The 25681-nt window shown below is 41.3% G+C and overlaps 1 protein-coding gene across 2 annotated transcripts in view; it reads left to right on the top strand.

Annotated features, from left to right (window-relative positions):
- LOC132888089 (programmed cell death protein 10-like) overlaps positions 1-8214 on the top strand; it is a 39798-nt gene extending 31584 nt beyond the window's left edge. For both annotated transcript variants that reach the window (XM_060924058.1, XM_060924059.1), the window contains exon 8: positions 7704-8214. In XM_060924058.1, coding sequence (XP_060780041.1) covers positions 7704-7785 — 82 coding nt within the window. In that variant the 3' untranslated portion in view covers positions 7786-8214. The remainder of the gene's footprint in view (positions 1-7703) is intronic.
- The last annotated feature ends 17467 nt before the right edge of the window (positions 8215-25681 follow it).

The following is a 25681-nucleotide window of genomic DNA, read 5'->3' as shown; positions in this document are numbered from 1 at the left end:
TTTGTTTTTTTAATTAAAGACACATGCTGTACATTCCGCCACAGAAAAAGAACAGTTCGAAGAAATTACTGAAAGCCCAAATATTGCCATGACATTCATATCCAAGATGACATGTCACTGTATGTAAACTTCTGACCACAACTGTAGATGTATGCAATAAGGACTTGGATAGCTGATGCTATCTAAACAGTCCTGTCAGATCATGTGGCTTGCTTACTGATCTTCCCTCCCCACACTATAATGTAAACAGTTCTCTTTGGATGGAAGGTGCATTTATATTGCCAGAGTGCAGATAAATTTCAGTGCATTCAGAGTGAGGAAAGTTATGGCCCTTTTCCACTACCCTTTTTCAGCTCGCTTCAGCTCACTTCAGCCTGACACGGCTCGCGTTTCGACTATCTCAGAACAGCACGACTCAGCTCGCTTCAGCCCTGCTCAGCCCCCAAAACTCGCACGGTTTTGGAGTAGGGCTGAAGCGAGCCAAACCGAGCTGAGTGAGGCTGGGGGCGTGAGCAGACACTCCCCTGTGCACTGATTGGTGAGGAGGAGTGTCCTCACATGCCCACACACGCCCCGCGAGCACGCTGGGATGTGTAAACACCGTAAACCCGGAAGAAGAAGAATTACGAATTATGAGAATTATGAAGCCTTATGCGCCTCGCCTCATCTATACGCTCTTGCCAGTATCTGTTGGCGTTGTCGGTGACAACAAGCCACAGCACCAAGACCAGCAACACTAACGACTCCATGTCCTCCATGTTTATTGTTTACTCTCCGGGTCGTGAGACTACCGCTTAAAAGGTCACTGATGTCACTGTTTGCGCCGCCTAACGACATCACGTGACGTCCACCCACTTTCGCTAACTCCACCCAATGTGTCCACCCACTTCCAGCCAGCACAGTTCAGCGCGGTTGTAGTCGAAATGCAACTCCAACAGCCCCGCTCAGCTCGACTCAGCCCAACTCAGCACGGCTCAGCCCAACTCAGCCACGTTGGTAGTGGAAAAGCGGCACTAGTCACAGATGTCTAGAATTGCATAAAGGACAATTTAACTAACCAGTTTACTCTGCAAACATTATTTGACTTTTTGACTTGTGTATATAAAATTAACGCATCTCAAAATTAGAATCTCGTGAAAGGGTTCTTTTTTTTTTTGTAATTTAATTAAAAAGGTAAACTTGTATTCTATATTCATTACATGTAAAGTGAAATATTTCAAGCATTTTTTTTGTTTTAATTTTGATGGTTATGGCTTATAGCTCATAAAAATCAGAAATCCAGTATCTCAAATTATTAGAATATGTCCTAAGATCAATCAAAAAAGGATTTACAATAAAGAAATGTCCAGCTTCTGAAAAGTATGTTCATTTGTACACTCAGTATTTGGTTGTATGGGGTTCAGGTTAAGCAAGTTTGCCGGCCAGTCAAGCACAGTAATATCATGGGCAGCAAACCATTTGGTTATAGTTTTGGCACTGTGGGCAGATGCCAAGTCCTGCTGGAAAAGGAAATCGGCATCTCCATAAAGCTTGTCAGCAGATGGAAGCATGAAGTCCTCTAAAATCTCTTGGTAGATGACTGCGTTGACTTTGGACTTGATAAAACACCCCAAATCATCACAGACTTTGGAAACTTTTTATGCTGGACTTCAAACACTTTGGATTCTGTGCCTCTCCACTCTTCCTCCAGACTCTAGGTCTTTGATTTCCAAATAAAATGCAAAATTAGCTTTCATTGGAAAAGAGGATTTTGGACTACTGAGCAACAGTCCAGTTCTTTCTCTCCTTAACCCAGGTAAGACGCTTCTGATGTTGCCGCTGCTGAACCAGAGACTTGATATTAGGAATGCGACAGTTGTAGCCCCTTTCCTGAAGAAATCTGTGCATGGTGGCTCTTGATGCACTGGCACCAGCCTCAGTCCACTTCTTGTGAAGCTCTCCCAAGTTCCTGAAGTGACTTTTCTTGACAATCCTTTGAAGTCTGCAGTCATCCCTGTTGCTTGTGCACCTTTTCTAGCCAGCTTTTTCAGCAATGACCTCCTGTGGCTTACCATCCTTGTGGAGGGTGTCGATGATCGTCTTCTGGGCAACTGTCAAGTTAGCAGTCTTCCCCATGATTGTGGTTGCGTGTACTGAACTAGACTGACAGGCACATGACATTTATACTGTTTTACTGAAACTTGAAATGAAATACTCTAATATTTTTGAGAGATTGGATTTCTGATTTTCATGAGATATCAGCCATAATCATCAATTTTAAACAAAAAAGGCTTGAAATATTTCACTGTGTAATGAATATAGAATATATGAAAATGTACCTTTTGAATTAAATTGTATAAAAAAAGAACTTCACAATATTCAAATTTTTGTACTAGTATGTATGTCTGAGTGTCACATACACATTTTATTTATTTATTTATTTATTTATTTATGGGTCCATCTCAGAAACTGGTCAATCATTTGGGGCATTATGATCAAAAAATAAATTTTCTAATTTTACAATATTATTTTTTTTTTATTTACTTAACACTGTTTCTTTTGTCATGTTTAATAAGAGTAAAGATGGCGTCTTGCTTTATCTGGCCTCCACTGTGGAAAATTTTAGCGATGTTCTAAAGTTCACTCGTGTATAATCAGGGATGAGAATTTTCCGCGGAATTCTGAGTTTTTCCCGCTGAAAATGTCATTTTTGTGAAACGTGTAAATCCGTTGAGAAAATTTCGGGGGGGGGGTTCGGGGTGTGTGTATGGTTAACGATCTGTGGTCACCTTATAACGCAGACATCCCGAGTCTCCCGGAAGTTCCGGGAGTCTCCCGCATATTGATAGCGGCTCCCTGATGCCCGCAAATTGGGGAATATCTCCCGCAATCTAGAGCAAGCGAGCAAGAGCGTGCACGCGCAACATTGTCTACCTCGCGCATCTTAGAATGTGCGCATATGACGGAGCGCGAGAGAGAGACTGCGTGTGTGCCTGTTCATGTAGCGCATGCTAGACAAAGAGCATCCTGATTGGCTTATTTTGCTGAGTAACCCAATCAGCTTTCAGTGTGGGCGGGCTTTTATCCCTTTTCTTGAGGACTGATGTTTTCAGTTGAGTCAGTGCAGCCTACAGGATCGGCATGGCAGAGAGCGCGCGTGCCAAAAAACGAAAATGCAAAACCCACTTCAGCTCAGATTACACAAAAGAATCTCCCTGTCTAATAAGGGTCAACAATAATGACAGTTTCGCGTGATGTACTGTTTGCAACAGTGGTTTCAGCATTGCCCATGGTGGCTTAAATGATTGTAAAGGACATTTGAGGTGAGGAGTGTCATTTCATGTGCATTATATTTAGGTCTACAACAGGCTGTCATGAAAAGACCAAACTTACTGAAGATTTCCATAAAGTGACAATGTATGACTATACATCATATATATCACATATATATGACGTGTATTTGATATATATAAGTGTGTATCTTTTATAAATGGGGTTAGCTTATCTAATGTAGCATGTTGGGGAGAATCATAGTATCATATCTATATTTCTGATAAAATTTTAGGTATGATACTGTGTATAACTCTCCTACTTATTGCTCATTTCATAGGGGGACGGGGGAGGAATTGCTGGCGTGTGCCGCGCGGGAGCGTCTGCCCAAATTTTTTAGGCCGAGATGAACTTAGCTTTTGATTTAAAAAAAATTTCCAATATGTAATGCCAATTGTACATGCCTGTTCTTTAATTCAAAATCACCATCTTGATCTTCAGATTGACCATATGGTGTCTGTATTACATTCCACAACATCCTGTCCAGATAAAACCTAGTTAGTACACAACAGTTGAAAGGGAAGTGATGAGTGATGTTGAATGTTGCCTGCTTAATATGCAAGACCTCATGCTACCATGATAACATCAGAAGAAAGCTTAAGAGAATTATATGATAGAACTTTTTTCTGGTTTGCACTTCATTTTAAAGGATTAGAGGATTCAAAGACATGAATAGCTAAAATGCAGAAATATAATACTGTAGAGCTCGTTTATATTAAAAGGTGCATTGATTTTATTTATTTTTTTGAAATCATCAAATGTGAATTGATTAAAAACAAGTCTCTTGTCCCATATTAATCATTTTCACCTGGTAGTCCACCAAGAAGGGGAATTTATTTCCAAATACATTGCAACTTTTTGCTGATAAAATTAATAGTTTTGGGGTAAAAAAAAAAAAAAAAGCCAAAAATCATTAGCTCCCGCCCCCTGGGCCCCTACCGGGGCTCTGCCAGGGAAATCGATAAATCAAACGGGATAAAGAACTGTTTCCGATGGGCATGGCTCGATAGTAGTGTTACCATGCAGATAGGGACACAAACTGTGACGACGTGCCTGACGGAACATATCCGAAAAGTGGATGTGCCGGGAAAGGTTCTGTGTATTCTGTGCTCAGATATGATCAGTTATGGAAACAGAGGGGCTAGAAACGTCCAGGAGCACATCAAAACAAAAGCACAAAGGTACATTTTACTTAAATTGTCAAAGATAGTCAGGCGGAATCTAATATATCGTTACGGTTACCTCCATTATCGCTCACGATATATATTTATCTTAAAGTTTATAAACGTTTTAAACCATCATTGAATTTGAAAACATTCATATATAAGGTGCACCCCCTTTGAACCCCCCCCCAATGCACACTTTGCGTGCGTTATGTCTGCCCTTGTCAGACATTTCGGAGTTTTTTTTTTTTTTAAATGTCCCATTCTCATCCCTGTATAATGGAAACATGTATGCATTTAAAAATCCTCTTTAATAACCAAGGAATATCTTTTTCTGTACATATATTTGTTTCTTTAAATGCAATTATTGGACAGAAAAACATATTTTTTTTATCATTATTTTTTTAATTTTACTCCTTAGTTTCAAATATTCATCAGTTATCATACATTTTATTAAACTTTGTTGTGCCTGCAGGATGTCATGCAGATACACCCCTTCAGGTTCTTTGGTTTGCAGTAAAAGCTCTTGGAATCATTATCAAATCTGTATGTACAGCCGATAACACAACACTACCATAATTAATTAACGTGCAAGTGTGAATGACGTGACGTCACACCGAACTTTCCTATAAGAGTGATTCCACGCTTATGGGTACTGAAATGGGGACATGAACTTATTTTTAAAAATTCACCTAAAACCATTTCTTTTTTTACCATCAGGTCACAAAACATGTAATCTTTAATGAATGATATGTTAAAAGATAACTTTAATTTCCTGAGATGTAATAAAAACATATTTATATGCCAAAGTCAGAACGTAACAGAAGTGTTGTGGACACATATATATATTCTCAATTTTAACAATGTAGAATTACTTTTTGAAACATAGGAAGGTGATGATGTTTTAGCAAATATAATTAATAAACATGTGTAGTAGAATAAACATACACATTCTTTCAATAAGATTAACATGGTATATAGCTAGATTGTAATTAATTTGTAACAGACGCGAGATGGACAATCGTAACAGAAGTAATCTAACAGACATCATTTTGGAACTCATAGGCTTGACTTTGGCATATAAATGTTTTTATTACATCTCAGAAAATTAAAGTTATCTTTTAACATATCATTCATTAAAGATTACATGTTTTGTGACCTGATGGTAAAAAAAGAAATGGTTTTAGGTGAATAAGTTCATGTCCCCATTTCAGTACCCATAAGCGTGGAATCACTCATAAGAATTGATATTAAACTGGACATGAACAAAAAAAAAAAAAAGTTAATTTTCCCTTTAGGGTGGCCTTCTGCATTACTTTCAAATGAGCGCAAAAACATTTTGGCAGCACTTCCCCAATATGATTTATCTTTCTCTCTTCTCCCTCTGACGGCATTGCTTCTGGGGGTGTAAGCTTTGCCTTCGCCTGCCTCCACTTCTCTCTCTCCTCCTCTTTAGCAGCTCGAGTCAATCTAGGTTGCTCTGGCTGCTCTGCTTTTTTTTTCGGGCTCTTATCGCCTGCATCCGAAGCCAGAGACAGAACCCCTTTCCCCCTATCCTCAGTTAGTCAATACTCCTCCACGCTAAACGAATCTTAAATAGTTCCCAAACTATTGCCTTTTTAATTTTATTCACAAATATAAATTGAAGTCCGGCTAATCCCCTCTGGCTCATCCCAATTATCAATTAGTGTCTAACTTAATTATCTATTGGGGAAAAAAATAAAAATACATCACTCACCTTACACAGTGCACAGAAACTTCCAGGACCAAGCTTAAGGAATAAGGAAACACGATCAGACAGCCGACAAAATACGCAAACACTACGAAATATGAAAGCAAGATAAAAAGGAAACTTTCTGCTGCCTTATACTGCAAGACTTAAACAAAATAAAACTGTCAAAACTCACCTTTTCAGTGATAACGTCTGATCTGCCCGCGTAACAGACCGCAAATGGAAGCACGATCAACTTCTAACTGTTGGAGTGGAAAATTCCATTCTACACATGCAAATTGTTAATGTGTGTCCTTCCCCGCACACAAATAACACGCTACGGTAAAAAATACACCACAACTCATTTTATAGCTCAGAAATTCATACAAGACCAGCTACCATCGTAACATATTCTGTAAGAAACATATTCTATACCTAACTTTCAGTTTTCGTTTTAAAAAATAACATCGCAGATTTATAACTAAATTTTTATACGGCGTAGTGATTTTAAGTTACTACTTTTTGGTGAGGTAGTGACCTCGACCCTGAGGCTTTCCGTTTAGATCAAAACACATGATCGTATTGGTTTTGGGTCTGCGGAAAATGGAGTTACAACGGTGATCAAATATTTTGCATGATGTTTTATTACGGTTATGATTATTCTGTGAGCACGCCAATCCTTAGGTGTATAAAGTTACAACTTAAAATACAATTAGTGATAACTGTAGACTTTTCAGTGGACGACAACCTTTTTAAGGGAATGCGATGTAGTCAACCATTTATCATGTCCCAGATCAAGCCGCCATTTTTCCACAAATTTGCAGAATTTTTGCCAAATTCTGAATAGAGTATTCACATCAAAGATTTAGTTTTATCTGTATTATTTCTTTCATCATTTAATTTCAAATTAAAACCAACATCACCATTCAAAACCGTATAGTTTATTGACTGTGAGTATATTTAGTGGGGCACCCCCACAGTACCCAGTTTCTGAGACGAGATATATAATATACGAATTAGCAGCTAATGAAAGCAAATATGTTAATTTCTGTGTTCACTGCACAACTAACTTGCATTTAGTGACAGCCACAAAATTTCAAGACAAAGCTTGGAGAGCTGAAAATTACAAAATGACAGCCAAATAGGGAAAGCATGGAGTGCAGTAGATCTTTTACTAATGCAGATTAGCCATTGCAGCATGTCAGCTGCCATCTCTCTCTCTTCCTCAGTTTATAGGATAGAATAAATCTGTTTATATCCAGCTTGATAATTGAAGCCTGATATCCCCATCCACAGGGACAGGGATAAACTGAACTGTTTGACGAGTTAATGAGCATGATCCTGAAGTGTGTGGTTTTTATTTATTTATTTATTTATTTTTACTTTTGGTTGTGCAGTGGTGTCTTGGGGGGAAAAATTGTATAGTGTGAATAAAATGTGCATTAAATTTTTTTTAAATTAGAAATGGGGTCATAATGTTTATTTTTGTTTCTCTCCCTCTCTTCCCCTCCCCCTCCTAGGGCAATAAACGTGTTTGTCAGTGCCAACCGGCTCATCCACCAAACCAATCTGATCCTCCAGACCTTCAAGACCGTTGCATAGGAAATTCTGCCTTCAATTTTTTAAAATGACAATATAACCTTCAAATGAACATGGAAAAATGCTGGGGACTGTGTAATTTATTAATCTTGTGGGCCAATTACTTTGGGATGTTCATTTCTTTCTTTCTTGTCTGATTTCTAATTTCCTTTAATAGCTGGGTTAAGAGCCAAGAATTTTTCATGCCATTTTTTCCGCCTCTTTCTTTCGCTCCCTTAATCATCCTTCACTCCATGTCTCCATTTTGTTGTTTTAAAGGAAAACATTTCCAGATATTAGTTGAAAGAACAGCTGACGTCCTCTCTCTACATACTGGATTTTCCCTGTCCTGTCTAATACTCTAAATTATAGAAAGAGAACGGGCAGATGGGAGATTGTATATTTAATAAATATTTGGTAGCAGAAATATTCAAATAAATAGACTGCATCTTGTCTACTATTCTTTGTCCTTCTTATTTGTTGTATTATTTGAGTTTCCTGGCATTTATAGACTTGTAGCATTGCTACCAGTTATACAGGAAAATTTATTCATCCAGTAAAAGCTTTCTCCTGCTGTGGGAGATATGGAGCCTATCAATAGAACATATTAACAACAGCCAGTTATACTATTTATATACTGCTGTAATGAACTATCATAACTACCTTCCATTTAAGAGAATGCTGCCTAGGTAATCAGCATATTATTATTATTATTATTATTATTTATTTCTGTGTTTGGGGCAGGTTTCAAGTGTGTTCAATATGATTTTTGTTTTGTGTAGCACAGACTTCTTGGTTATGACAATTCTTAGATACAGCATACATTCACTGAACAGAGTTTTGAGCTTAAACTGTTTATAAGGAGTACAAATATTTAGGGTGTTTCAGTATTTGTTATCCCTCCTTTGTTCCTAGAAACATCCTATTCTACTGTGAGAGCCTAGGTTAGTGATAGTTCATAGAATTGGTGTTCAAAAGTCTTATTTTTAATATATTCAAACAAAACAAATATTAAGAAGAATCAGCTGTTAATAAAATCAAATCACCTTAAAATTACCATGAGTTTTCACTGCACCGCTAACTTGCATTTAGCAACGGCCACACAATTCCAAGGCAAAGCTTACAGAGCTGAAAATTACAAAATGACGACTAAATAGGGAAAGCATGGAGCGCGCTAAATCTTTTAGTAATGCAGATTAGCTATTGCAGCATGTCAGCTGCCATATACACACACTAACTCTTCCTCAGTTTATAGGATAGAATAAATCTGTTCATATCCAGCTTGATAACTGAAGCCCGATATCCCCATCCACAGGGACAGGGATAAACTGAATCATTTGATGAGTTTGAAAATGATGTAAATCATATGATGGCTCACTGAGTCATCAGATCTCAACCCAATGTACATGCTTGCACTTGAAACTTGAGCTTGTTCGAGCCTGCATAAAGGAAATCTGACCCTGTTCACAACTGATTGTTTCATGTGTCTATCTGTATTACACCCTTGTTAGATTTTAGCTATTTAAAAAAAAAAGGTTGAATTTGTGTGCCGTTTAAAAAAACACTTTAAAGGCACAAAATTTGCCAGCAATGGATCATGAGTGTTATGTAGTATTTATTACTTTTGCTTGTACAGTTTGGCTTGGGGAAAACATTAGTATAGCATGAATAAAATGCATCATTAAAAAAAAGAGAAAATAATTAAAATGGGATCAGTGCTTCTTTTTGTTTACATTCCCTCAATTGTCTCTGACTCTCAGGGCAATAAACGTGTTTATCAGTGCCAACCGACTCATCCACCAAACCAACTTGGTCCTCCAGATCTTCAAGACAGTTGCATAGGAGATTCTGCCTTCAATTTTTTTTTTTAAACTACAATATTAACCTCTAAGTCTTCATTTTGTTGTTTTTAAGGAAAACATTTCCATACATTAGTGGAAAGAACAGTTGATGTCCTCTCTACATAATTAACTTTTCCTGTCCTGTCTAATACTCTAAACTGTGAAACATTCAAATAAATAGACTGCATCTTATCTGCTATTCTTCTGTCTCATACTTATTTGTATTATTTGAATTTCTTGGCATTTATAGACTTGTAGCATTGCTACCAGTTACACAGGAAAATTTATTCATGCATTCATTGTCAGTAAAAGCTTTCTCCTGCTCTGGGCTGTGGGAGATATGGAGTCTATCAATAGAACATATTAACAACAGCCAGTTATACTATTTATAGCCAACCTGAACATTTACCGTTACTGCTATAGCGAACTCATCATTACTATCTTCCATTTAAGAGAATGTTGCCTTGGTAATCAGCATTTTTCCTGTGTTTGGGACAGGTTTTAAACGCATTCAATACAATTTAAATGAATTTTGTCTGTGTATCTACAGAGTGCATTATCCACTGAGCAAGGAGTGAGTGTTGGGCTTAAACTGTTTCTGGAAAGTGCAAATATTTAGGATGTTTCAATATTACTTATCCCTCCTTTTTCCTAGAATCATCCTATTCTACTGTCAGAGCTTAAGTTAGTTAGGTGTTAGGTGATAGACTTGATAATGTTTTAAAGGGATTCTCCAGTGGATTTACTCTTAAACTTATGTTAAGTAAAAGTATTTGTGGGCGGCATGGTGGTGCAGTGGTTAGCGCTGTCGCCTCACAGCAAGAAGGTCCTGGGTTCGAGCCCCGGGGCCGGTGAGGGCCTTTCTGTGTGGAGTTTGCATGTTCTCCCCGTGTCCGCGTGGATTTCCTCCGGGTGCTCCGGTTTCCCCCACAGTCCAAAGACATGCAGGTTAGGTTAACTGGTGACTCTAAATTGACCGTAGGTGTGAATGTGAGTGTGAATGGTTGTCTGTGTCTATGTGTCAGCCCTGTGATGACCTGGCGACTTGTCCAGGGTGTACCCCGCCTTTCGCCCGTAGTCAGCTGGGATAGGCTCCAGCTTGCCTGCGACCCTGTAGAAGGATAAAGCGGCTAGAGATAATGAGATGAGAGATGAGAAAAGTATTTGTAGATTTCAACAGTCAAACATTCATTTTCGGAGACCAGATAGTGTTCTAGAAAAATTAATTTTTATTAAAATACCAGATGGGCCTCCTGCGGAAGTGACGTATGCGATGACATGGCTTAGTGGAAGCTTGGGTCAACTTGGCTGTTTATATCCTCTGCTTACATCATGGTTTTGCTAGTAGAGTTTGAATGAATCATCTAACGAGACGCTTTCCTTTCCTAACAAAGAACACTTTATAATCTTGTCTTTGAAGACAACTGTCTCTGTCTGAATTTCATCGCTGACTGGTTCATCTATCTGCACAGCAATATCCCTCTTTCTGGTCAATTCACATTCCTAGCATATAAATGAAAATGAAATTACCATGAAATAAAACTTCGGAAATTTCAAATGAGTGAGTTTCATGCAAAATGTTCTGAGTAATTCTCTTATCTGGAGTATAGTAGACCGTACTTGAAGCTCAATTGAATGCTCCATCTCTTGATCCATCGGTGATTGTTCTTTAACGTCGGTGTTTTCTTTGCTACCTGTATTTTCTTCCAGTATATGCTAAAGAGCCTACAACACATCAGAACACCAATAACAATTCACCAGGTAAGACACCGATAATATACCAGGGATGGATCCAGACTGATGTGCGTGCAGAAATATATGTGCACCACTTGGCATCGGTCATGAGGTGTTTGTTTACTTTACCGCTAGCCAGCTACATTGGCTATAGCCACGCTCAACCAACAGAACAGTCCAAGCCGTAGTCGTAGCGGGCCGTGGCTAACCTCTTCAGAAAGGGCTTGGCATACTCTACGCTCCATAGCGATCCGGTAAAATTAGTGAAAATATTTCTGCAAAAGTGCATCTGTCAGATTCTTGGACTGGATCCATCCCTATAGACTACAAAGAACCATAGTAGAACAAAGTCGAAACTAACCTCCTGATGTTGTCTCTGTTGCCGCTCAACACCGTATCGGTGGACTTTTGAAGCTGAACGATGGGACGATGCCGTGCCAATGATTGTTGGCATGGCATCATCTTTTCTTTCTTTTTTTCCTGGAAGCCCCCATTAATCTTGCTTTTAATTCTGTCAATTCATCGAAACAGGATGATTCAAAATGTTCAGAGCATAATTAGGGCACCGCAGGCAAATTGTTTTGAGGTCTTCTGATGGCATGAATCCACTTCTTGCAAATAGTTGGACAATTCTGGCCAGGTAAACGGTGAAAAGATATCTTCTTGTCCTTCTTTTTAGCATAATTTTGGTATTTATATGCTGTGCAGTGAGGTATACTTATTTAAAAACCTATAAATTGGTAAAAATACTTGTAAAACTAACAAAACTATTATGTAAGCAGAGGCTATAAATAGCTGAGTTTCTCCAAGCTTCCTCTAAGCCACGCCATTGCATATGTCACTTCTGCGGGAGGCCCATCTGGTATTTAATAAAAATTTATTTTTCTAGAACATTGCATGCTGTGATGCTTTTCTGTGCACCACGGTTGTACAAAGTTGCTATGAGTTACTATATCCTTCCTGGAAGCTTGAACCAATCTGACCATTTTCCTCTGACCTCTCTTATCAACAAGGCATTTCCACCCACAGAACTGCTGCTCACTCAATGTTGTTGTTGTTGTTGTTGTTGTTTTTTGCACCATTCTGTGTAAACTCTATAGACTGCTGTGTGTGAAAACCCTAGGAGATCAGCAGTTTCTGAAATACTCAAACCAGTCCATCTGGCACCATCACCCATGCCACAGTGAAAGTCTTACAGATCACAATTGTTTCCATTCTGATGTCTGAAGTGAACATTAACTGAAGCTCTTGATTTGTATTTGCATGATTTTATGCATTGTGCTGCTGTCAAGGGATTGGCTGATTAGATAACTGCATAAAACAACAGGTGTATGGGTGTACCTAATAAAGTGGCCAGTGAGTGCATACTCAAGTGACTGCTAGAGTATTAGTGCTTTTTTGCAAGGCACTTTATTTTGTGCTCTTTCCACCACTGCAAAATCCTGACTGAAAGATTTCATCACCAGTAATGCTAACCATACATGAGAAGACTTTGAAAAGACTTAAAAGACTAAAAACTGATACCCTCTCACAGCTAAAGACAATGTGTCAATAGTCACCGAGTTATGCCGGCCTTACACCAATTGACTTTTCAAGTGATTATCGATGATTTTGCAAAGACTCAGGATAATGCAGGATCACTATTTGCATGACCTCTTCCAAGGCTAAAAATAATATTAAATACGGTTGATTTTATCAGAACATTAAGACAAGATAAAGACTAAATTAAGACAGCTATCCTGATCACCTTACACCAAAAGATTGAGATGACAGGAGGAAAGACTTGAGAATGGCTTTTATTTTGACAGCTGACAAGGGCTAATGTCAGTTTCTTTAATCAATGTTTTGATAACTAGTTTAAAAGATTGAATTATATAGCCAATGCTCTCATTTCTGATGGGGTTTGCTTCTGGTAGTATCTTCTTAGAACATGCATAGGTGCTGGATCTAGTTTTGAGGAGCAAATCAGTGAAATTGTTTCAGTCTAGATTGGAGTAAATGATTCTAGTTGCTCTACTGATGAGGTTATATTATTCTCAATATAGGTATTTATCAAATTGTCTCTTATTCCTAGTTAGCACTAATGATTAAAATAAGAATAGGGAATTATTTTTGTTTAGCAATAGCAGCCTTTCTATAATTAAGAAGGCACTCCTTCCATTTGATTCAGAAGTTGACCAGTTTAGTTTGACTGGTCTATTGTGCAGGTATGATTATTATATCAGGTGCAACACAAACTGGCCAGGAGCAAAACAGTGACTCGAAGCATTCAGTTATTTGATTGAGTTCTGTGGATGGTTTACATTTATGCCATTTGACAGATACCCTTATCCAGAGAAACTTACACTAATTTCATTTTATACAGCTGAGCAGTTGAGGGTTAAGGACCCAGCAATGGCAGCTTGGCAGTGGTAGGATTTGAACTCATGACCTTCTGATCAGTAGTTTTGAAACTATCACTGTCCAGCGTGGAGGGTGAATCAATCATATTAATGAATCTGGAAGATTTGCAGTAAAGCTGTGTACAGTAGCAAAAATAATTATACATTACAGTGGTGCTTGAACATTTGTGAACCCTTTAGAATTTTCTACATTTCTGCATAAATATAACCTAAAACATCATCAGATTTTCACACAAGTCCTAAAAGTAGATAAAGAGAACCCAGTTAAACAAATGAGACAAAAAAAATTATACTTGGTCATTTATTTATTGAGGAAAATGATCCAATATTACATATCTATGAGTGGCAAAAGTATGTGAACCTTTGCTTTCAGTATCTGGTGTGACCCCCTTGTGCAGCAATAACTGCAACTGAACATTTCTGTTAACTGTTGATCAGTCCTACACACCAGCTTGGAGGAATTTTAGCCCGTTCCTCCGTACAGAACAACTTCAACTCTGGGACATTGGTGGGTTTCTTCACACGAACTGCTCGCTTCAGATTCTTCCACAACATTTTGATTGGATTAGGGTCAGGACTTTGACTTGGCCATTCCAAAACATTAACTTTCTTCTTCTTTAACCATTCTTTGGTAGGACGACTTGTGTGCTTAGGGTTGTTGTCTTGCTGCATGACCCACCTTCTCTTGAGATTCAGTTCATGGACAGATGTCCTGACATTTTCCTTTAGAATTCGCTGGTATAATTCAGAATTCATTCTTCCATCAATGATGGCAAGCCATCACGGACTTGTGTGAAAATCTGATGATGTTTTAGGCCATATTTATGCAGAAATATAGAAAATTCTAAAGGGTTCACAAACTTTCAAGCACCACTGTACATGTTTTAGCATGGCAAAGTGCATAAAGGGGTGTCATGCAATGCTATTATCTGCATTTGTATCTTTATCTGTTTAGTTTTCAGAATATTTGTATCTGTTTTAAAATTTAAAGGTGCTTTTTTTTTTCTTATATTAACCATACTACTATGCCTCACAAAGGCAGATAAACTATATGGCCAAAGTTATGGGCACACCTAAGAAGAAGAAGAAGCCTTTATTTGTCACATGTACACTGAAACACAGCAAAATTCCTCCCCTGCATTTAACCCATTTGAAGCAGTGAATACACACACATGCACACACACAAGTGAGCAATGTGCGCATGCATGTGTGCGCGCATGCGCACGCGTGCACGCACGCACGCGCGCACACACACACACACACACACACACACACACACACACACAGAGCAGTGGGAAGCTATGCAACAGCACCCAAGGAGCAGGTGGGGGTTAGGTGCCTTACTCAAGGGCACTTCGGCTATGATACAGAGGGAGGAGAAAGTGCTCTTCATGAACTCCACTCCCCTCACATTTTTCTGCCAGTCCCAGGAATCAAACCGGCAACCCTTTGGGCCCAAGGCGGCTTCTCTAACCTTAGGTCATGGCCTAACCCTATTACCCAAATACCGTACCTTTGTTGAACATCCCATTCCACCAATTGGGAATGCATAAATCTATGTGAGTTAGCTAGCCAGCTAGTCGACAGGCTATAAAGTGAGTACGGCTTCTTCAAGGTCTATTTCTGTTTGCAAAGCAGAAATAAATAGAACATTTGGCCAAATTATGTCTGAAATATCACTTAGTCTATATTAATTTCATGTTTATAGAACTGTTGTATAATAATAATAATAATAATAATAGGGGCGGCACGGTGGTGTAGTGGTTAGCGCTGTCGCCTCACAGCAAGAAGGTCCTGGGTTCGAGCCCCGGGGCCGGCGAGGGCCTTTCTGTGTGGAGTTTGCATGTTCTCCCCGTGTCTGCGTGGGTTTCCTCCAGGTGCTCCGGTTTCCCCCACAGTCCAAAGACATGCAGGTTAGGTTAACTGGTGACTCTAAATTGACCGTAGGTGTGAATGTGAGTGTGAATGGTTGTCTGTGTCTATGTGTCAGCCCTGTGATGACCTGGCGACTTGTCCAGGGTGTACCCCGCCTTTCGCCCGTAGTCAGCTGGGATAGGCTCCAGCTTGCCTGCGACCCTGTAGAAGGATAAAGCGGCTAGAGATAATGAGATGAGATAATAATAATAATAATAATAATTTCTATAGTGCCTTTCACAATCCCAAGGTTGCTTTACAGGAGGGAAGAAAAAAGACTAAAAAAAGACAATGTAAGACTTAATGTCATGCCGCTGTACTGAATAGCAGCACGGCTTTGGTTATCTTCTGCGCTTGGACTGCGGCCTCATGCTTATCACCAAATCACAGCCATGCTGATATTCAATACAACAGCACTTCCTTTTGCTTAAGTTAGCCATGATACAAGGTTACACAGTTGTAATGATGTGAAATTTTGAGAACGGTATTCAAATCAGAAAATTCCTAACTTAAGATCTAAAGATAGGGCGGCACGGTGGTGTAGTGGTTAGCGCTGTCGCCTCACAGCAAGAAGGTCTGGGTTCGAGCCCCGTGGCCGGCGAGGGCCTTTCTGTGTGGAGTTTGCATGTTCTCCCCGTGTCCGCGTGGGTTTCCTCCGGGTGCTCCGGTTTCCCCCACAGTCCAAAGACATGCAGGTTAGGTTAACTGGTGACTCTAAATTGACCGTAGGTGTGAATGTGAGTGTGAATGGTTGTCTGTGTCTATGTGTCAGCCCTGTGATGACCTGGCACTTGTCCAGGGTGTACCCCGCCTTTCACCCGTAGTCAGCTGGGATAGGCTCCAGCTTGCCTGCGACCCTGTAGAACAGGATAAAGCGGCTAGAGATAATGAGATGAGAAGATCTAAAGATGATGGAACAGGTGGAAGATTATCTCATCTCATCATCTCTAGCCGCTTTATCCTTCTACAGGGTCGCAGGCAAGCTGGAGCCTATCCCAGCTGACTACGGGCGAAAGGCGGGGTACACCCTGGACAAGTCGCCAGGTCATCACAGGGCTGACACATAGACACAGACAACCATTCACACCCACATTCACTTTAGAGTCACCAGTTAACCTAACCTGCATGTCTTTGGACTGTGGGGGAAACCGGAGCACCCGGAGGAAACCCACGCGGAGACGGAGAGAACATGCAAACTCCACACAGAAAGGCCCTCGCCGGCCCCGGGGCTCAAACCCAGGACCTTCTTGCTGTGAGGTGATAGCACTAACCACTACACCACCGTGCCGCCCGTGGAAAATTATATTATTATTATTATTATGTTTGCTTATTTATTTATTTATTTATTTGTTTATTTATTTAACAAATTCATACCACAAAAGGAAATCGTATCTTAATTTAGTAATAATAACATCTTAGCTCAGGCTAGGTAATCCTAAAGTAGTAGATAATCCATTTTCATCTGTTACCTAGCAGTCAGTGATTCAGGAACAACTGTGAATACAGTCTCCTATAAAGGATGCAAAAGGCATGATACACTAGGGTGCAATTTCAGATTCAGCTACCGCTGTATTTTTATTTGTACTGTTGTACAAATAGAAAAGTAAAAATGCATCACTGGTTTCTCTAAAGCTGATTGAAGCTATTTGTGGAGTTGTCAAGAAGCATTTTGCCACTGAAACATATCACATAATTTTAGTCAGATTTTACAAGCATTTTGATCATTAAGTTTCTATTTTATGTCTTGCAATAAAAAAGATGTTAGTAAGCAAGCTGATGTTGTGCTACAAAGTTGTCTGATAAGCCAGGGGTTCTCAACCTTTTCTGCTTTGAGGTCCACCTATTCATACTTGTAACGAGTCGGGGCCCATTAAAAAAGATCCCCCATTATTTTGGCCTATCTATTCTATTAGACTCTAATAATCCATTATAAAGTGTATTAATGGGATACAACATCACTCCCTGTTACAGATGGGAGCCCAGGAATTAAATAAATACAATAAAAAAATTTTTTTTTCATTGTAGGTTTTGTATTTAAAACTGTATGGATGTGCCAGAAGCCAAACCATGCATGCAGGGCATTCTCAGTCAAAAGGGATTAATGATCCAAAAGTGGAGTCTGGTCCATTAACACAAGAACTTATTGCCATGTTTGTGTTCAGCAAACAAGCAAGTTATTAAAACCAAGAAGTACGCTCAAAAGAAGTGGATATAGAAACCACTCAATGGGATTAGATCCTTACACGCTAACAAAGAAGGATTTTTCCTCTGAAAGAAAAATTTACTTACTAAATTTGACACTAGTAGAATACATTTTGGTCCTATTGTAACCGTAACTGAATACAAAGACATACAAAGTTATGCATATTATTAATTAAATTAATGTGAAGATAGTTAACAGATAATCAAGAGATTTTAAGTTTTTTTAAAGATTGTGTTTACTTTTAGTCTTTTGTATTTGTAATTATTTTATCTGTACATGCATGACTCCACCAGCTTTGCTGATCAACTTATTGTGTTTAAATAAAGTTATTCATTCATTCATTATGAGTTGGAAAATTATCCATCTGTTGAGTTCCCCGATATCTCAAACCACCTGGTGCTGCAGACATCGTTCTACACGGATACACAGATGAAAACCTGGAAGAGGCATGGAGGAGTGCAACTTTTTATATGTGGCTGGGTTAAAGATCTGGGAATCAGGGCACTACAAGATAAATCCTGTATCGTTTTTGCCTGGGTAAATAAGAGTTTCTGGGCTTTTTTGTACGTCTTTGCGATGGTTGCTAGGATGCTAGAAGTTTTAGTATCAGGTGTAAACAAACCACAGCTGCTCGATTCTCAATCCTCCCTGCTCTTCTTTTCCAGCAGGCATCACAGATCCATATAATTTACCCACAAACATTTTTATTTATTCTGCTCTCTCTCTCTGTGCGTGCACATGTGTGTGTGTGCAAGAGAGAGAGTTAAATGTAGAGTAGGAATATGATAAAAATAAAGGTTTCTTAATTTACCCACAAATCTACTTGAAAAGTGTAGGGCAAACCAGCTACCGGATTTGGGACACTACGACATCCTGAACTATTGAGCATTTGGCTTTAAACTTAAAAAAAAAAATAATAATAATAAATAAAAATTGCGGCCCACTGGATGGCACTTCACGGCCCACTAATGGGCCATGGCCCAGTGGTTGAGAAACACTGCAATAAGCAAAGAAAACATTCTGTCTTATAACTGTAAAACAGGGAAAACCTGAAAATAGAAGTTAAGCTACCATAAGGGATTTTGTTGAAGTAGTATGCTTCTTTAATCTTCTTTTTCTAGAATAGGAAAGTGCTTCTTTAAGTCACTCTAGATTATGGGCATCTGCTAAATACTGTAAACGTATTTCATTTTTTAATTGTGAATTGTTATTCTGTACATAGCTATTGTATGTATTGTATTGTAAATGAGAGCCTACAGTGCCTTGAAAAAGTATTCATACCCCTTGAACTTTTTCACATTTTTCCACCTTACAACCACGAACTTAAAAGTTTTTTATTGAGATTTTATGTGATAGACCAACACAGAGTAGCACATAATTGTGAAGTGAAACAAAAATGATAAATGGTCTTCAAAATTTTAAACAAATAAAAATCTGAAAAATGTGGTGTGCATTAGTATTCAACCCCCTGTACTCTGATACCTCTAAATACAATCCAGTGCAATCCATTGCCTTCAGAAGTCATCTAATTAGTTAATAGAGTTCTACTGTGTGTAATTTACTCTCAGCAGAAACACACTTGTTCTGTGAAGGCCTCAGTGGTTTGTTAGAGAACACTGAAGAACAAACAGCATCATGAAGACCAAAGAACTCACCAGACAGGTCAGGGATAAAGTTCTGGAGAAGTTTAAAGCAGGGTTAGGTTATAAAAAAATATCCCAAGCTCTGAACATCTCAAGAAGCATTGTTCAATCCATCATTCAAAAATGGAAAAAGGATGGCACAACTGCAAACCTACCATGACATGGCCGTCCACCTAAACTGACAGAGCGAGCAAGGAGAGCACTGGTCAGAGAAGCAGCCAAGAGGCCCATGATCACTCTGGAGGAGCTGCAGAAATCCACAGCTCAGGTGGGAGAATCTGTGCACAGGACAACTATAAGCCGTACACTCCACAAATCTGGCCTTTTTGGAAGAGTGGCAAGAAGAAAGCCATTGTTGAAAGACAGGCATAAGAAATGTAGGGGACACAGCAAACATGTGGAAGAAGGTGCTTTGGTCAGATGAGACCAAAGTTGAACTTTTTGGCCTAAATGCAAAGCGCTATGTGTGGCGGAAAACTAACACTGCTCATCACCCTGCACACACCATCCCCACTGTGAAACATGGTGGTGGCAGCATCATGCTATGGGGATGCTTTTCTTCAGCAGGGACAGGGAAGCTGGTCAGAGTTGATGGGAAGATGGATGGAGCTAAATACAGGGCAATCCTGGAAGAAAACCTGTTGGAGGCTCAGACATAATTATATTTCAGACATAATTTGGCCAAATGTTCTATTTATTTCTGCTTTGTAAACAGAACATACAGCCAGAGCTACAATGGAATGGTTTAGATCAAAGAATATTCATGTGTTAGAATGGCCCAGTCAAAGTCCAGACCTAAATCCCACTGAGCATCTGTGGCAAGACTTGAAAATTGCTGTTCACAGACACTCTCCATCCAATCTGGCTGAGCTTGAGCTATTTTGCAAAGAAGAATGGGCAAAAATTTCAGTGTCTATATGTGCAAAGCTGGTAGAGACATACCACAAAAGACTTGCAGCTGTAATTGCAGCAAAAGGTGGCTCTACAAAGTATTGATGCAGGGGGGCTGAATACTAATGCACATCACATTTTTTCAGATTTTTATTTGTTTAAAATTTTGAAGACCATTTATCATTTTCATTTCACTTCACAATTATGTGCTACTCTGTGTTGGTCTATCACATAAAATCTCAATAAAAAACTTTTAAGTTTGTGGTTGTAAGGTGGAAAAATGTGAAAAAGTTCAAGGGGTATGAATACTTTTTCAAGGCACTGTACCTGTAACTGTCATGGTTAATAATCAGATATCATAGAATAATACACCTCCAGGACTATGAGGCTTCAGCTCCGGTAACAGTTAGACTCCTAAGACAATAATAGGACAAATCCTAACCTAGACTACATCAATAAGTGTTTTAGAGCCAGTACAAACACTGGGGAAATGAAAATGCCTGCTACATGAAGGCAACTTATACAACAAAGAACAGAATGGAGAATTTAAGAGGTGCATCTTATAGTCCAGAATGACTTCTAGCCTGAAAAAAATAAATATGGTGGACAGCTTATCCTTTTAACCCAAATTATCTGATAGTAATCCCTCAAGCAGTTCCCTATCTCTTTTAAATTTTTAATTGCTTAAAAGCTTCTGTATTGAAATGCATATTCGATTAAATGACTGTGAACTGATTTAAAACCCTCTCTTCATGCATGAAAGCCCTGATCAGCTAATTATTATTATCTCAGGCCATTAAGTAATGTGTAGAAATCAGAATCACAAATGATCCCTGAGGGATTGAGCCATGAGAAAATGAATTATTTCAACTCTGTTGCTCTCCTTGTAATATAGTTCTGTTAAACCGATACAGTTGGGTCCAGAAGACCGAGTCCACACCTCTCCAACAGGGCTTTATCATTGATCAAATTATTGACTTAGTCATTATCAGGCCTTGTTAAAGGAACACACAGTTAAATAGCATTGTAAGTGCATGTTAAATCCAAGGTATGATAATTGTCCTACCCATTTTGAGAGCTTTTAATGATTTGTGGTATGTGCATAGAGCTTTATTTTCTAAATGAACAACATAACACTACTGCAGGAATGTGAGTCAATGAGGATTGTTCATGAATATTGGATCGATAATATTGTTGAGAGGACCTTTTCATATCAATACAATATTAAAACACCATTTCCTGATTTTTTTTTTCCGCCAGGTTTCTCTGAATTTTGCCCTTTTAAAAAGCATTTTGAAAATCTTGCAGCAGAAATAAAGTGCCTCAGTGGGGAATAATGGTTTATTATGACAGTTTGTGTATTCCCTTTTTTGGCATTTAAGTTTAAAACATGCTACTAAGTAATTGTGAGTCTTTGCAGTGAACAAGACACTAAATTGCTAGTATATTTGAAATCTGCTGTAAATTACTTAACCCTTTGATGCAAAACATATGCACGCCCCTTCTAATGCACAACATGGGCCAAAAATGACCCGCATTCATTTTCCAGGTTATTTCATGCTGACTGAGTTTTTCTTTGCTCTATCTTTTGAAATAAATTTATTTTATGATTGAATATTCCAAGTATTCTTTAAATATCTTGTTTTTAATTACCACAAATCATTAATTACATTTTTTCTTTCCTACTTTATGAACAAAAATACTTTTTATATTACTACACATGGGTCATCCAAGTGTGATTTAAAATTAAATGTCTTAATACTATAATAATAATTTGTTTCAAGTAATTACTTTAGCAGTGAATGGGGCCAGTTATTTATTTATTAACTATGTAGTTAGCTAAGCCAACTACAATAAAATTAGCTAACTAAAGTAGAATATGTCAACAGTTAGGTAGCTGATAGTAATTACTTGTAACTTTCTGACAAGTAATCTACTCACTCTCAAGGTAACCTAAACATAATCAATTTTTTTCTAAGGTAATGTTAGAACAATTGAAAAACATTACTGTGGCAGCGGGGGCGTGGTCAAGCGCCGGTCTGTGACAGGAGGGTGGAGCCGGGGAAGGTGAGTGGCAGAATCGCGACACCTGAGGATAATTAACCTGTGTTTGTGTGTGTGTTTTCCCAGTAACCGCTCCCTATTTAAGGAGGCAGAGAGAGAGGAGAGGGAGCGCAACCCGGGACCAGACGAGTGTGTGTGTGAATAAACAAACGAATAACTAAGATTTGTAGACTGAAAAGTTGTAAGAATAAATCACCTTGTCTGCCTCCAAACGCTGTCCTGCCGTCCTCTGTGCTCCACCCACACTCAATACGCGCTACAGTGGTGCCGAAACCCGGGAAACGGTGGAGCACCAACACAGCAGCCCCATGGAATCCTCCCCGTTCACGGACTTGGTCCACGCCCTCGCCACGGCTCAGCAGAGCCAGCACCAGGCACTTGTCACGCTCCGAAAGGAGCAGGAGCGCCGCTTCGAAGCCCTGGTGCTGGCCCAGCAGGAAGATCGAGAGGCGTTCCGGCGTCTCCTCGCGTCGGCGGGGTCCACCAGCGCCCCGGCCGCGGGCCCGTCTCCCCTCACCGTGACCAAGATGGGCCCGCAGGACGACCCCGAGGCTTTCATCACATTGTTTGAACAGGTCGCCGAAGCCTCGGGGTGGCCGATGGAGCGGCGCGCCTCCTCCCCCTCCTGACGGGAGAGGCGCAGCTGGCCGCGCTACAGCTCCCCGCCGATCGCAGGCTGGCCTACGCCGACCTTCGCCGGGCTGTCCTCCAGCGCGTGGGGCGCACGCCGGAGCAGCAGCGCCAGCGCTTCCGCGCGCTGCGGATGGAGGAAGTCGGCAGCCCGTTCGCGTTCGGCCAGCAGCTCCGGGACGCCTGCTGGCGGTGGCTGAGGGCCGAAGATCGCGACGCCGAGGGAATCATCGACCAGGTGGCGCTGGAGCAGTTCATCGCCCGCTTACCAGCTGGAACCGCGGAGTGGGTCCAGTGCCACCGCCCGGCGTCGCTGGATCAGGCCGTGGGACTGGCGGAGGATCATCTGGCGGCTGTTCCTGCAGCAGGACAGCGGACGACAGCATCTTCTTTCTCCTCTTCTCTCTCTCTTTCTCCCCCCCCCTCCTCCCGTGTCCCGTCCTCGCCCCATTCCCCCACCGCGGAGGCGGGGGCCGGCTCCACCCCAGCCGGCCCGCCGCCCCCGTGGTGCCCTCCCGTTTCTCCCTTCTGTGTCTGTCTCTCCCCCCCCTCAGGTGAGTGAGCCCCAGAACACAGCTGCAGAGGGAAGGCCCGGGCCGGTTTGCTGGCGCTGCGGGGATCCGGGCCACCTGCAGCAACAGTGTGCAGCGATGGAAGTGGGGGCGGTGGTGCGGATCCCCGACGCGCCAGAGGCTGCCCTCGATCGGGCCGGAGCGTATCGCATACCGGTAAGTGTACAAGGGGCTACATATCAGGCGTTGGTGGATTCAGGTTGCAATCAGACCTCAATCCGCCAAAGCCTGGTGCAAGGCGAGGCATTGGGGGGAGCACAAGGGGTGAAGGTGTTGTGTGTGCACGGGGATATTCACAGCTACCCGTTGGTGTCGGTCCACATACATTTCAGAGGGGAGAAATCGATAGTGAAGGCGGCGGTTAATCCTCGCCTTACCCACTCTTTGATCTTGGGGACTGATTGGCCGGGATTTCGGGGTTTAATGGCACGCCTAATAAAGAGTGGGTCCTGCCGGTTAACAGGGGAGGGTCCCGGTGTCGCTTTGGCTGGAGCTGCGGTCGCAGAGCCGTCTACGTCATCTCCGCGACAGAGTGAGGAGCCACCGGCCCCTCCTCTTTCTATTGGGGAATCCCTCGCGGATTTCCCACTGGAACAATCGCGAGACGAGACTCTGCGACACGCGTTTGACCAAGTGAGAGTAATCGATGGTCAGACGCTCCTGCCGGGCGCCACCCCGTCCTTCCCCTATTTTGCCATTTTGAAGGATAGGTTATACCGAGTGACGCAGGACACTCAGACGAAAGAGCGAGTCACCCAATTGCTAATTCCAAAGAGCCGCCGGGAATTGGTATTTCAGGCGGCTCACTTTAATCCCATGGCTGGACACCTCGGGCAGGATAAGACACTCGCCCGGATAATGGCCCGGTTCTATTAGCCGGGGATTCGCGGCGACGTCCGTAAGTGGTGTACGGCGTGCCGCGAATGCCAGTTAGTAAATCCAGCGGCCATTCCAAAAGCGCCCTTGCGCCCCCTACCATTAATCGAGACTCCATTCGAAAGGATTGGGATGGATCTCGTCGGGCCATTAGATCGGTCAACACGAGGGTACCGCTTTATATTGGTTCTGGTGGACTATGCAACGCGATACCCGGAAGCAGTGCCTCTTCGCAATATCTCAGCACGCAGTATTGCGGAGGCCCTCTTCCACGTCATCTCCCGGGTTGGAATCCCGAAAGAGATTCTGACTGACCAAGGCACCTCGTTTATGTCACGAACACTGAGCGAACTGTATGGGCTACTGGGTATTAAGCCGATCCGCACCAGCGTTTATCACCCACAGACGGACGGTTTAGTTGAACGGTTCAACCGCACCCTCAAGAATATTATCAAAAAATTCGTAAGTGAGGACGCACGTAACTGGGATAAGTGGCTCGAACCCTTGTTGTTTGCAGTGCGAGAGGTCCCCCAAGCCTCCACGGGGTTCTCCCCGTTTGAATTATTATATGGGCGTAAGCCGCGCGGCATCTTAGATGTACTGCGGGAAAATTGGGAGGAGGGACCTTCACCGAGCAAAAACGAAATTCAGTACGTTATGGATCTGCGCGCAAAACTCCACACGCTCACCCACCTAACTCAGGAGAATTTGCGGCAGGCCCAGGAACGGAAAACCCGCCTGTACAACAAGGGCACGCGCCTTAGAGAGTTCACTCCGGGAGATAAGGTACTCGTCCTGTTGCCCACGTCGAGCTCCAAATTAATCGCCAAGTGGCAAGGACCCTTTGAGGTCACACGGCGAGTCGGGGACGTCGACTATGAGGTTAGGCGAACGGACAGGGAGGGGGCGCTACAGATCTACCACCTCAATCTGCTGAAACTTTGGAACGAGGAGGTCCCCGTGGCGTTGGTGTCGGTAGTTCCGGAGAAGGCGGAGCTGGGGCCGGAGGTCCAAAAAGGGTCATTGGCATCGCGTACCTCTCCGGTCCCCTGTGGAGACCACCTCTCCCCGACCCAACTCACGGAGGTCGCCCAGTTGCAGGCCGAGTTTTCGGATGTGTTCTCGCCCCTGCCCGGTCGCACTAACCTCA

The sequence above is a fragment of the Neoarius graeffei genome, chromosome 6 (genome assembly GCF_027579695.1).
Source record: "Neoarius graeffei isolate fNeoGra1 chromosome 6, fNeoGra1.pri, whole genome shotgun sequence".
Lineage (NCBI taxonomy): Eukaryota > Metazoa > Chordata > Actinopteri > Siluriformes > Ariidae > Neoarius > Neoarius graeffei.
The sequence above is the reverse complement of the archived record's forward strand: the minus strand, read 5'-3'. Positions and strand labels throughout refer to the sequence as shown.